The 14401-nt window shown below is 39.8% G+C and overlaps 1 protein-coding gene across 2 annotated transcripts; it reads right to left on the bottom strand.

The window, feature by feature from the left end:
* Window positions 1-5800: 5800 nt before the first annotated feature.
* On the bottom strand, window positions 5801-13649 carry LOC141782908 (histamine N-methyltransferase A-like). 2 transcript variants are annotated; one of them, XM_074659754.1, is made up of 8 exons: window positions 12434-12467; window positions 11978-12172; window positions 11715-11848; window positions 10748-10800; window positions 8082-8189; window positions 7795-7925; window positions 7423-7516; window positions 5801-6501 (listed from the first exon to the last, which is right to left on the bottom strand). In XM_074659754.1, the coding sequence occupies exons 2-8, from the start codon at window positions 11984-11986 to the stop codon at window positions 6149-6151; spliced, it is 882 nt and encodes a 293-aa protein (XP_074515855.1). In that variant the 5' UTR covers window positions 11987-12172; window positions 12434-12467; the 3' UTR covers window positions 5801-6148. The 2 variants fall into 2 exon arrangements, with proteins under 2 accessions (XP_074515855.1, XP_074515856.1); XM_074659755.1 differs by lacking the exons at window positions 11978-12172; window positions 12434-12467 and adding an exon at window positions 13626-13649.
* Between the last annotated feature and the right edge of the window lie 752 nt (window positions 13650-14401).

The raw sequence follows: 14401 nt of genomic DNA, 5'->3' as shown, positions 1-14401 counted from the left end.
ATTCTTATTATCAGGTGATTATACACTAAAGAAAACATACTTATTAATATTATATTCCATTTCTGTCAATAGATCCTCCTAAATGCTACACACTGTTCCTTTAAGTGAGATTTTTTGAACGCAGGACTTTTACTTGTAACTGAGTATTTTTACACTGTGGTTACTACTTTTACTTAAGTAAAATGTCTGAGTACTTCGTCCACCACTGACAAAAAACATAATATATTCAACCATTTGTGGTTCAGAATTCCACCGAAAAATCTGCATAAGAAATACCGGTCACACATTTGCATTGATTCTCATTCAGACTCAGTCAGACTTGCAGGGGAACTCCTCAAACTGCCCCTCTATTTGAGGTGACCTAGCTTGATACTAACTCACAGCTCCTAAATGAGCTATAGCATATACCCCCATACACCTGCACTGTGATTTATCAAGTTAAACAACCATCTTTATTGTGTTTGGGTTCTCACCAGGGCTATAAACACCTTTTTTTATGGATGGAAAACAGAACCGTTTGACAGTTTAGTAGAACATTTCATTAGAATGGGTTTAGTCGGGAACACCGGCGAGGCGAAATAAAATGGAAGTACCCGGGGATCCTGATCGCAAGTTATTAAGACAGAGGGGTCGCTCCAGGGACCCGTACTTTAAATAGAGCTCCAAAGTTTCCAACTTCATTTCCTATGCACAATCAAGCTCGCACCCACGAGAGGGAGGATATTTAAGATCCAATGAATGGATGTGGGCCAGAAACGGCGTTTAATAAAAGCAAAAGACGAGATACCGGTTGATTAATGCACCAAAGAACAATAAAGCCATAGCTGATCTGCAGGGAAATGTAAGGTCTTATTTTCTTTTTCTCATGACAGGGATTAAGTACAAATATCCCTGCTACCGGTATTAACTTCTGGCAGGATTGCTCTGTGTCACGATCAGGTTTTAAGTCCTGTATCTGTTCACTAGCATAGCTGCAGGAGAGACAGACATCATCCTCAGCAATAACAGTAATAAAACACAGCAGATACCATCTGTAGGGTTCAGCTGATAAGATTTTTTAAAGGCCTCTGCCGATACACTGAAGTCCCTGGCAATATTCAGTATCTTTAATTTGGACGTTTTCGTACCAGAATAAAGTGTTTACTAAAGACGTCAATGCTTATCCTCTTTAACGGCATCACTAAACCTCTAAACATGAACCTTTTGAATTCCAGACTAATTAAATTCTTGTAGGGTTAACAGCTCTTTAGAGCAGACTGACCCACATCTCCAATGCAGTGATTAACTCTGCAGTAAAGTTAAAGGAAAAATGATGCTAAAAAAAACACCATTGTTATACAATTATATACACATATAAAATGTGCAAAGAAAATATAAAAACATATGCATTTATGACATATACATATACATTTAATTAATAAAAGGACTGTTCCATTTCTTATATCAATCTAACCTCAGTCATCTGAAAACCTACACGAGCAAAACAACTGACACCGCGTCAGGCTGTCTTGTTTTTTTCTTCCACATCCCACAACAGTAGATGACAAGCACAGCCCCAAACACTGCACCATGTGAGGGGAATTGGGGCGTTTAGTGCGGGTAAACGTCACTGAGTGTAATTAAGGAGGATCTCACCCTCAGGAACTCTCTCAGTCGACAAAGTGAACAAGTGACAGTAAGAGTCACTGTCACTTTTATCAAATGAGCAAATATGGGCTTAAAAGAGCATGGCTTAGAGTCAATATCAAGTTGTTTCTCAAAATTGTTATCACCGTTTGTCAGGCACATGGAAAATTCCTCTGAAGTAGCCTATTTTTCACTTGAACTTTTTCCTCTCGACAGGAGAAGTTTGCAGCACAAAAGGGCCTAAACTGGAATTTATGAATTCACTAAATGTGTTGTGTTATCTGTAATTGATCACGATGCGAACAGAAGGGGTCAATTAGTGGCATTTTTTTTTTGCCCTGGTTTATCTCTCACACTAATGGTGCAATATGTAGCATGCAAAAATAAATATGATGCTTATCTGTGCCAGTTCTCCACATTCACACCCACAGGAGCAGTGCTGCAAATCGGACTATAAGGCCTTGAATCACTAGATTAATGAGACAGACAAAGGTAAACCCATTCCTCCCTTTTTTGATTTGTGGTGAATCGTCTTGGATTGATTTAAACGTCACTTCTCTGCAGCACAATTCAACCTCATTTTGAGACTGAATTCTGCAACTTGAATTTCCACCTCCACCTGATTTAATGAAAAAAAAAAAAATCCTTGAAATGGTCAATCAAATAGCCATATTTTGCCAGACTCAGACCTGCAGAGGACAGCTGCTATATAACAGCAGCTGCTAAACAGGACTAATTCTCCAGAATGAAATACACCGCAGAGTCCGGCCATTTACAGGACTGGTATCAGAGCTATATTTCACGGGCCGGCCGCAGCCTCTGTCCATTAAAGCGTGTGTGATGTATTTTAGGGCCAGTGTATGTCCTGCTCTGGTCTCCGAGAGGTCTGCACACTGACATGATGGCTGATAGAAAACGCCTTTGGCTTGATGCTGGCTCTCCATACAGAGGGGACCAGAGGAAAGGAGCCGTATTAAAGAAGATAGACATCTGAAGAGTCAATCGAACCAAACAGTGAATATCCAGCTTAGAAAAATACCAAAACGGCGTCGTTGTTTTGTTTTTTTAAATAAGGCGGTGGTATCAGAAATGTGCAAATGATAGCCAGGATTTTTATTTTATTCAATTCTATTATTATTGTGTCATGCATAGATAATATACCCAGCCCAAACAGGACATCATTACTTGGAAAATAAAGATAAGACAAAGGCAGACACCAGAGTAACAATGACGTTTTTTCCAAGCTTGAGAAAACAAAAGTAGCCAATTTATAAGCATTAAAATTAAATAGTCATTCAATTTTCTTATCATCTGAGCACCAAAACATTTCTGGATTTTGAACAGATATTTCATTTAAAATAGAAGTTCTTAAGTCATCATAGTATGGACAATACAAAAGAAAATGTGATTCATTTTCAACTTCTCCTAACTCGCATACCTCGCACTTCCTCCTGGATGTTTTAAAATCTACTGACTTCAAGAGCCAGAGGAGGGATTCCTGTTCTTAACTCTGCAACTAAAGACCTTTGACTCTTTGATTAGATTGCAAGAACATAAGATTCAGTGCCATAATTGTGCTTGATTTGAATATATGTTCGTAATTTTGGTTTTAACAATATATCTTTCAACCATTTTTGTTCAAATCTATACGTAACTTTCTTCTAATTGTGTTCATGCTGCATAATAAATTATCACTACACGTACAGTATATTGCAATTGAGCTTCCTCAAAAATAGCATGACGTTCTGTAGCCCATGGAGCATTATGTGATTTACTCCAAAGAAAAAGGATTGGGTTTAATCCCTGTATATTCTTCTAATTTGATATTATGGGTGGTATAGTTTCTTTTAATACGATTTGGAAATAAAAGGAAGCGATTTCACAAATGATGAAGGTTGCTGGAAAATAAAATACATAATTCAACGTTCATATTATTTCTATATGCGCACCGAGCAACATGAGCTGTGAAGTTACCTTCAACAAAATACAAAGACTTTAAGGTTGTTTATTATTTTGTTAGATGCAGTAGGCGTTAGTTGATGTCAAGATGTTAGGAAGGTCAAGTGTGTGATAAAGATGTTTTTAACAACATGTCTTTTGTCCTTTTGATACCAAACATTCATTTATTAAATTTAATCCAGGAGAATTAAGTTAACCTTAGCTCACCTGAAGTCTTTTCTGCACCAAGCATCCCTTAGTAGGAGACATTTATAGTCTGCTGCTCTCAGAAATACATTTTAAATCAAGCTTACTATTTAGACACACACCACATACATGTACATTAGCGAATAAAAAAAAATATCTGAGGTGTACTCAGGTCAAGACAAAATAATGATAATACTATTCACACTTTGAACACATGGCCTGTTTCCTCATTACACTAAGTGTGTATATGAGCACCTCATGAGCCAGAGGCTGCAGGTTCAGCTCTGATAGCTGGCCAGATGGACTGAAGAAAGCTGCTTTCTTTTCTGAAGAAGGCTTTCACCTGGATGCTTCTCGCAACCACGTCAACATTGTGGCACAGCTGCGATGTCTCATCTGTACACAAGAATTATTTATTTCATACTCCGACCACTGTTTTTACAGCATCGCCTGCACGATACAAAGCCGATGAAGTTCACAGGGAAATGTGACATCAGACACGGCTTGTCGTCATTATGCCATCAGCTAATAAAGCCTTCAGTAAATAAAAACAATATGCAGCTAACAATATATAGAAATATCCATCTGTTCAGCACTCTCTAAGTATAATCAATCACCTCGAAAACAAGGTGATCTGTGGACATTTCATCACATTTATCTAGCAGAAAACTTATTCTACGATAAGACACCAACTGGCATGTGGAGTAAATAGTTCTTGAAGAGCATTAGCGGCAAGCAGTGTCTTGAGGTTGATTATCTCAGTGACTAATGCTCTGTCACTCTGTGGTATGAGAGGGCCCAGCGAGGACCCCCGGTAATGGAGCCTGAGCAGGTGCTGAAAGCCCGCTGACATCAGGGGGGAGTGCACTGACAAGAATTTCTGATGAATTTCAATTACTGATCTATTAAAGCTAATGAGGTAAATGAGCAGCCAGAATACATTTGCGAGATAGCTCGAGACAAGACCTCGGCGCCTTGACATGATTTTGTGCACGTGCAGCCACGGCAGACATTGCGTGTTTGTGCTACTGTTAGAAATGTTCTCTGTGTTAGACAGCTGAGTGCAAACTGGAAGTACAGGAGTCAAATAACAAGAGAATTATTTCCCACACATTACTGTTTTTTGGTTAAGAAATGTTAAGTGTTCTCACTCTTGGCTGTAAGGCCACATCTAAAAGGTAAGGAGAGCGTGCCATCTACTGGAGTTGCTGCAGTGGAGCACAGATAAAAGGATCAGCTGCATTCTCAGACATGTAGTACCATCTGCTGGCTTTATGGTGAACAGCATCACGTGGAAGCTCAAGTTTTAAAAGGAGACACTTCAGGTGAAGAGAATAAAGATTTAAACTAACAGATATCACTATGGAACTTCCCCAGTTGATTATTTACATTAAGACAATACTTTTTTGTGTTACAAGTTCTCTGAAATGTTATGTTTAAATATGCAAATGAGGCATACTACATACATACTGCATGAATAAAACTGCATGTTTTTTGCCCAAAACTGCATGTGCGCAGGCGATCCTGTGGTACTCTTATTTTAATGACTAATCTAGCTCTCTCTAATGATATTGGACGCCTATAAGTATGATATTTGTCAAAAAAAAGCAGCAGCACTTGCTTATATTACACTGTAAGACACAGGACTGCCTGGTGTGAGTGTGTTTTTAATATTTTTTTCTGCCTTTTATTATGAGTGACATGTGTCTGTCTGTTTGCTCGTTTCCCTCCCCCTCTTGTTCTCTCTCTCCTTCTCACAACTCACCTGGACATAATCTGTAATCAACACTCCTGCTAGTCACCTGCAATCAGCTCACCTGCCTACCAATCAAGAAAGATCCGGCCAGTCTCGGACAAAAAATCTCTAAAATGTAAAGAAGCAAGAAAATACTGAATGATACCTTTGATTTTTTGCAATTTGAATGGCTACCATCTTTGGCATTTGTTGTCTGCTCCTCTCAGAAATACATATTAAATCAAGTTTGCTATTTAGGCAACCAAACACAGAGCACATTGTGAATGCAATACATGTCATTTCGTTGTTTAATTTCATTCATTTAAAGCTGAAATTAAGTTGGAAATATTTCTCTAGTTAACAAAGTGAAAGTGCAATTCATCTTTTTTACTTATAAACGTAGTCAAATGTGTGCAAAGATACTGGATTTGACAAGCTGTCACTCCTTTGATCATGAGTGACTTTATTTGGTTTACAATAGATTTACAATTTAACTAATGTGGAAGTGATAAAGAGACAGAAAAATATGGTAAACGTAATCTTAGCAACAGGAAAACATGCTGTACTTTAGATCAAATTGCAGGGTAAAGTGAATGCATGAATAGAAATCAGAATATATGAACATTTATCCATCGAACATGCTCAAGCATAAACAAGTATGCAGCTCAAATTACTGTTGAAGAATACCCTGCCGTCTTTTTCAGTGCTGCACTTGTTTCTGAGAAGGTCTAAAATGCCTGCTCTGATCTCTGGGGTGAAGGACTGGTAGAAGTTATCTTTCGCTGTCATGAAATTGAGCAGACGTTGTCCAGTCTGGCTGCTTGGATTGAAGCACTCAGAGATGTCGAAGGTGTTGGGAATGGCGTGCTCCTCATATTTCAGACCCTGGCTCTTCAGGCAGGAAATAACCTCTCCTGATGAGCGGTACTCTGTGATGGCGTGGACGCAGAGGTCCTTCTTGTAAGTCTTCCACAGGGTGTCCCAGCCAGCGTTAGCTGGATAGGATGAGATGAAATAATACATTACATAATACATATTGGCAAACAAAAACAAAAAGGTGATGCTATTGTGTTACAGTCAAGAGAAAATCTTGGTCATCTTAGGATCTAAGAGTCAATAGAGCTGGTAGCTTCACAACACAGTCTCACAGCAGTTTGTGAAATAGTCACGAAATTGAATCTATTTCATCCGTGTACATAGACGCAAATTTCCCTTTTTTTTCTTGACGCTCAGCATGACATTCAACAACACATGAGAAAATAAAAGTTATTAGTTAGGTTTAGGAATAGATCGACTTGGTTAGGAAACAGAACTACTTAGTTAGGTTTAGGAAAAGATCACTATTAATACTACGTCACTTGCTCTGACCATTGGATATTGCTGCGGGTGGGTTTACATTGAAGTTAGTTGAAAGCCTGATGCGTCGCATACAGTCACTAAAGGGCATCTCCGTTTGTCGTTATCTGATGCCAAGGGGCACTTAACAAGCTTGATGAGCTGGGCATGAGACATGGTTTATGAATATTATCTTGCTGAACAAAATGTGTACATATCATAAATGTTTGTTCGACACAGAATTTATTTTCTGCAATAATCCAAAATCCAATGGAAAAATCCTATTGTCTTTTTTGAGGGAACCAGGGTGACGCTAACTTCCGGGTTAGCCTACATAAATTTGGCGTCCCTGCAGAACTCTATTCCATGAAACTTTCATTAACGGTCACTCGATATATCACGTCACCTGCTCTGTGGGTCACTCATTGTACTATATCACTTGCTGCAACTGTCCGTGGACTTACAAACGTTTCCTTCCAAACAAAATTCAGAATGCAGTAATTAAAAAGGAGGAATATTTTAGGACACAAGGCTGAAGACACAGGTTTGGAGGAAAAAGGACAGCAGTATGGAAATCTTACCTGCTTCAACGATGATCATAAGCCTGCCATTGTTCTTCAGAAGGCTGTGGTAGAACTTGATGGTGTCGGCCAGGTTGTCTACATAGTAGATCATCTGTTAAGGAGAGAGTTGTTGGGGAAACTTTAATTTGATCATTGCCAGGGACACTGATGTCAGGGGATGCATCATTATGTGACTATTTATAGCTCTAATCGTTATGGACTTCTGTTTGGCAGAAAAGGTTCTGCTGATTTGATCCTCACTGAATTCAAGCAGCAGAGGAGGACTAGGAAGCTAGGGGATGCTAAATAAATCTCATTGCTTACACAAAGTGAGAGACTTGTCATTACATCATTTTTAAACTGAATGTCCAAAAAACAAAGTCACCATACCTGAACCATGTGTATGAAGTCAAATCTCTTCATGTCTCCTTTTGCTTTGACTTCCCTCTCATAGCCCTCACTGCTCATGATATGCCAAGCAAATGGGATCTTCTGAAGGTTGGTGGTCTTTGCTACCACAGCTATAAGTTGGACATAATAAAACGAGAAAGCAGACAATAACATTGAGATACAGAGTATATATACAGTGTATGATAACTTTTTTATATAACAAATGACAATAACCATGACCTAAACACAGAAACATTTCACTGTGCGGCGTTCTGAATTGTCGATACCTTTGAAGTTGTCAGTGAGCTCAGAGCTGCCCTCCACAATGTCAGCAGTGATCGGGACAGCAGGGAATGTAGACTGCAGTAGAGTGAGCACCTGGGCGTCCATCTCCCCTGGAATAAACCAGAAAGTCTTTAGACTTTGAAACCCAACTGCCTCAGTGTCAATTCAATTTATTTTCATATAGCATCAAATCCTAACAGATGTTATCTCGATATGCTTTTCATATAGAGCAGGTCTAGACTGTACTCTATAATTTAGAGACCCAACAAGAAATCCCCCATGAGCATGCACTTGGTGCGACAGTGGCAAGAAAAAACTCCCCTTTAACGGGTAGAAACCCGGCTCTGGGAGGGTGGCCATCTGCCTCGACCGGTTGGGTTTTGAAAGAGAGAGAGAGAGAGAGAGAGAGAGAGAAAGAAAGAGAGAGAGAGAGAGAGAGAGATGGACAGCCACCACAATAATAGCATAACAGCTATAAGTAGTAACACAAATAGGACTAATATCAATAATCAATAGCAGTGGATGTAATAGAGTGATAATAGAAATATCAGTAATAATAGCTGTAATGATAATAGAAATATCCATCCATCAATGCATTATCTGTAACCGCTTATCTTATTCAAGGTCGCAGGGGGGCTGGAGCGGATCCTAGCTGACATTGGGCGAAGGCGGGTAACACCCTGGACAGGTCGCCAGACTATCACAGGGCTGACACATAGAGACAGACAACCATTCATGCTCACATTCACACCTTCGGGCAATTTAGAGTCAATAATTAACCTAACCTGCATGTCTTTGGACTGTGGGAGGTAGCCAGAGAACCTGGAGAAAACCCACGCTAACACAGGCAGTACACGCAAACTCCACACAGAAGGGCCCCAAGCCGGATTTAAACCTGCAACCCTCTTGCTGTGAGGCGACAGTGCCATTAGTACTACTGCTAATAAAAAGGGTGATAATAATGATGGTAGTGTTGCTGCTTCAATGTCAAAAATATATTTAGGTCAAGCGTGTGTGTGTGTGTGTGAGAGAGAGAGAGAGAGAGAGAGACGGTGTGTGTTTGCTCCATGTCTTATCATTTTGGACATGAACATGACTTTGATGTTACCGCTGTGCAATAATCCATGACTGACCTTTTTGTGGGGCACAGTACAGACTGCAAGAGCTTTGACCAAAGTGTCCTCCATAACCCATCAATGTCTCATCTCCTCATCCTTAACTTATATTATTAAAGGGAAAGTTAAAAGATTCAAATCTGTCGTCTTTAAACAAATACCAGGACCCTTTCTAATGGGCTTCCAATGTGAGTGATGGGGGACACAATCCACAGTCCTGTTTCTGTGTGAAATGTATTCAAAAGATTATATTATATTATAAGTAAATATGAGGCTTCATCACTCCCAGAGTCTTTTCAGTACAAAATTTCCCCCATATGTTTGCCCATATTGCATTTCCTTGCTGAACGGCAGTGGAGTCACACAAAGAGGGTATTTTGAAAGTCAGTTTGGAAGACACTTATTTGCTTTGTTTAACTGAGTCAGTTGAAGCCTCATAATAACTTCCGATTGTCATGGTCCTGGGTTTTTACTTAGTTTGTTTCCTGTTGTATTTTGAAAGTTCACTCTCCTCATGTGTCATGTCTGGTTTTACTGCCTTTCTCCCGCCTTTGTGTTTGAGTGCCCCGTCCTGATTTGTCCCACTTGCGTCTAATCACCCTGCTCTCTTTGTGTATTTATTCTGTGTGCTTTGCAGTGTCTGGTCATCTGCGTTTGTTACTGGTGTTCCTTGTGCCATACCGCTTTGTCCTCAGTCTAGTTTTTTGGTGTTTTTCCTTTTTACTTTATGCCTCAGCCAGCTCCCCAGTTATTGTTTCCTGACAGCTTTGTTTTTTGCTACCAGCATTTTGTTATTAAAGCTCGCCTTTTGTTCATTTTACCTGCCTGCCTGGTGACCTGGATTTGGGTCCAGCCTTTTGAACTGAACCCTTAACAAAATGTTCATATATGGCCAACCTTGATGAACTGATGGGTACGTCTTGTATATAAATGAGGGTATTTACAATATGTAGATTTGCAAAGTTCATGATTACAGTTAATCTGACTTTGGGGGAAAATTAAGTCAAAACAATGGCATCATGATTTAGGCTACTGCCTTACATCTACCCCCTCTTTAATTGATGGCGTCCCAGCCATCAGACCAAACAAAATAAAACAAAGAACACCCACTTAACACAAAAAACTTGAACAGGATGATAAATATGATGAATGAATGACTGTGTTGCATAGAGACTGTGTGTGTGTGTGTGTGTGCGTCTTATCAAGGTGGATGTATTAGCTTTGTTGTGTTACATATGTCCTGCTGCTCATCTTGCTTTGGCCTTTTGCCACAACTTCCACCCCCTTTCTATCTTCTGCTGGTCCTCTTCCGATGTCACAACTTGTGACTCATAGGATAGTCTCTTTGGGGGACGTCGACTTCTCGACGGGTTTCTCAACAGTGTCCCTTTGGTCTTTAAATAAAGCTGCTAAAAGCAAAAATGACACAATAATGTCATCTCTTGCACTCGTGGATTTTTGCCACCGCGCACTACAATTAGTAACAGATCCAGAACTACTTCAACAAACCACAACATTTGTTCTTTCAACAGTTGCTGTATCACATCACATACCTCCACCACTTCCAACTCCAAGAACATCCAGACTGCTTTTGCCTGCTCCAATTCTGCATCAACACATGATAGATGGAAAAGTGAAACGTGGCTAGAGGATGCAACTTTTACTTACAATTGAAACTGTACATGAAGGATAAGTTGAATTGGTAAACATAAATAAATAAACAAATACCTACATTTGTATTACCCAATGGCACATAATAACCGTTTTGTTATGTTGTTGATTCACAACAATAATTTGGCAGTTTTATTGGCCTGATTGCTGATTTATGACTTTAGAAATTCACTCTCCATTCTCTTAAACAAAAAAAAAAATCTAAAAGCATTTTTGAAGTTGTAGTTTCTCATCCCTCAAGTCTAATACCAGTAGTTACAATTTTATTATATGTATATGTAATAATATAATACAAAAATAATCTTACATTACTTTCTAATTAACCCATATGTATTTATGCACAACATGCCCTCCAATTAGAGACTGTGTGGAAACAGGAATTTGCAGTCATTAAATAAGAAAGAAGAGTACAGAACATCCTACAGTAATATTTAATTATTAGTACAAATCCTTCATTACACTACCACAGTGCCGAGCGCCTTAAAAGAGCCATGAACTATAAAGAAAAGTCCTGCCAAAAAATTTAACTGTGTTGCCCCCCACCCACTCGGCTGTTATCAGAGTTGTGTGGACATGGCAAATGGGCACAAGCACAAAAAAATTGACTTTTGACCAACGGAAAGAGCATTATGATTGTATTACTGTAGAACTACTGCCAGCTTTGTACCTGCATAAAATTATAAGCAATCTCATCTCCCTTTGAAAGGACATCTTCCAACTTTTGAGAGGAGTCATAAAGTGAGAACTCAGTCAATGAGCTAAATGATCTCTATGTCTGGTAAGTAGTAAAACTAGTTTAAAGATGAAAAAACAAGTGCAGTGTAGCACTCCCAACCTTTCTTTTTGTACCTTTTATATTCTCCTGGCAGGATCTTGCGAACACACTGAAGCATGGCCTCGTGCTCTCCCGATTGTTCTAGGTAGAACTGAAAGCTTTGGACAGAACTGCCCTCATAACAAGTCTGCGCAGCCATGACTGATTCCTGCAATGCATTAAACATAGCAAACACAAATCAAACAAAAAGCTATTTTTAGGCATGCAACTATTCAGAAACTAACTCTAAACCCCTGTGGTAAACACCAATCGGACATTATGAGTATTGTACAGTTACCTTGAACATGCGGAGAGTAAAGACAGAGAGTTGACTGTTCCCCCACTTTTAAGATATAGAGTTACTCCCCTCCCACAGTCCTCAAATGACCTTTTGTTGCGTAACTCTTGAAAGATGAACTTTGCCTGAAACAGCCGCAGCTGTGCTGTCAGATTCCTATTCAGGGTGTATTCCAGTTGCTATTGCAATATCAGCCTCATCATTAGTATTTTACAAGAGAACTCTCAGAAGAAACATAGTAGCCTGCGGAGTCCCAAAAGTTGATGCTTTTTATGTGCATGTAAGGCAGTAGCCTAAATCAGCCACCAGGTGTCGCTGGTGTGCTGTAATTACCATTCTGAATTGAGCAATAGGCATGTTTGTCCCTTACAGGACACCGTAGGTCAAAAGTTACTTTGCTTTATTGCTTCGTAAGGTTGTGGACGAACAAGTGAGATGACAGCAGATGTTGTGGACAAATAAAGTGTTCCCGGTCTCAACCACAATCAGAAAGACTGTGCCGGTGTTTCCCTTAATCTGCACCACACCCCATAACACAACTATAAACACAACGCAGAGTCCCAGGGTGTGCAGAGAGGCTCCAGCACGTGGGTTACATGCACATAAATTATTACCTTTGCACAAGATTATTATAAAAGTACAAAAGTAGAATTTATTTAATTTTGATGGTTTTAAACATTTGTAATCATTTTGCAGATGCTTGCCCCGTGTTTAAGGTTCTACATGGGCTTGCACCTCCCACACTGAAGTGGTGGACACACTACCAGCGGCTGCTTGGCGTGTTGTTTTTTATTTCGGCGTCCATGTTAACAGGTTAGAGTGGACACACTGCCCACATGAGACGCGACCCGCGTCTGTTTTATAGAATAGAGGGCTCGCCTATTTTTCACGCGAGCCGCGCATGTCTCAGCTGCGTCTCTCAGCAGCAACAGACAGGGAAGGTGATCTATTGACAGCATATGGACATCCTATCAGCTACATAATACAGTTTCCATATCTAGACATCTGTAGAATATGTCACAGACAGTGAAAGTGATCTAGTGACAGTAAATTAACATCATACCAGCAAGACTTTACTACAGTTTCGATGTCTATCTGTAGAATATGTTACGGAGATGAAAAAAAGTAAAGACTTATTTTTAAATCAACACTTCCTGCTTTCATTTCAAAATAAAAGCCCTCAGGCGTTTTTTCTATAGACAGAATCCCTTCATTTGTTAACACGAGGCTTTTATTCTGAAATATGAGCAGTCAGTGCTGTGGAACACGCAGTGACTTGGAGAGCTGCATGAATTGATAAAGTATAGGGTTTAAATCAACACTTCCTGCTTTCATTTAGAAATAAAAGCCCTCAAGCGTTTTTTCTTTGCACAGAATTCCTTCATTTGTTAACACGAGGCTTTTATTCTGAAATATGTGCCGGACAGTGTTCTAGAACACAGAATGCCTTGGAGAGCTCAATGAATGAATACAGTACAGAGTTTTAATTGTGGATTATTACTATTATTTACTAATTACCACACGTTTCTGAACCTTTCTCCGCTGCAGCTCGGCTCTGATTGTTTTTTTTTCCTCCGTTCTGTGAAATCTTGCAGATGCTATTAGGAGCACCGGAGGATACAGAGGCACATGATTTCTTTCAGATTACCTGTCTCATGCGCTACTGTCATGATATACACACATGTCAGCAGTGATCGGGACGGCAGGGAATGTAGACTGCAGTAGACTGAGCACCTCGACATCCACCTGTCCTGGAATAAACCAGGAAGTCTTTGAACTTTGAAATCCCACTGCCTCAGTATAATGTGGCCTAAGTGTGAAAACCTCATGCACCAAAATGTATTTGTCATTTCACATTCCTTAAACATTCAATTTAAAGTTTAGATTGACCTGTTGAGACATGAACAATAATCCATGTAATCTATGACTTAAATTGACCGTTAGTGGGAGCACAGAGCAAACTCTTTTATTGTGATACGTCATTACTGGACCCGGGGCTCCACAGTGGTGCAGTGGTTAGCACTGTCGCCTAACAGCCTCCCACAGTCCAACGACATGTAGGTTTGGTTAATTGTTGACTCTAAATTGCCCGAAGGTGTGCATGTGAGCGTGAATGGTTGTCTGTCTCTATGTGTCAGACTTTGATAGTTTGGCGACCTGTCCAGGTTGCACCCCGCCTTCGCCCAATGTCAGCTGGGATCGGCTGCATCCCCCCTTCAGCTCTGAATAGGACTGGACCCTCAATCATAAGCAGAATGAGCAGCTCAAAAGGAGTCATTTTGGTTTACATACTCTCATTTTAGTTCAGTATATAAGAAGACTGAGATTTTGCACACAAAATAATATTTAGCAAGGAGTGAAATCCTCTTCCTCACTACCTATATAAGATAAAGATATAGTGGAGTAAAGTCGTTCTCCCCCCAT

Source organism: Sebastes fasciatus, chromosome 14 (assembly GCF_043250625.1).
Source record: "Sebastes fasciatus isolate fSebFas1 chromosome 14, fSebFas1.pri, whole genome shotgun sequence".
Lineage (NCBI taxonomy): Eukaryota > Metazoa > Chordata > Actinopteri > Perciformes > Sebastidae > Sebastes > Sebastes fasciatus.
The sequence above is the reverse complement of the archived record's forward strand: the minus strand, read 5'-3'. Positions and strand labels throughout refer to the sequence as shown.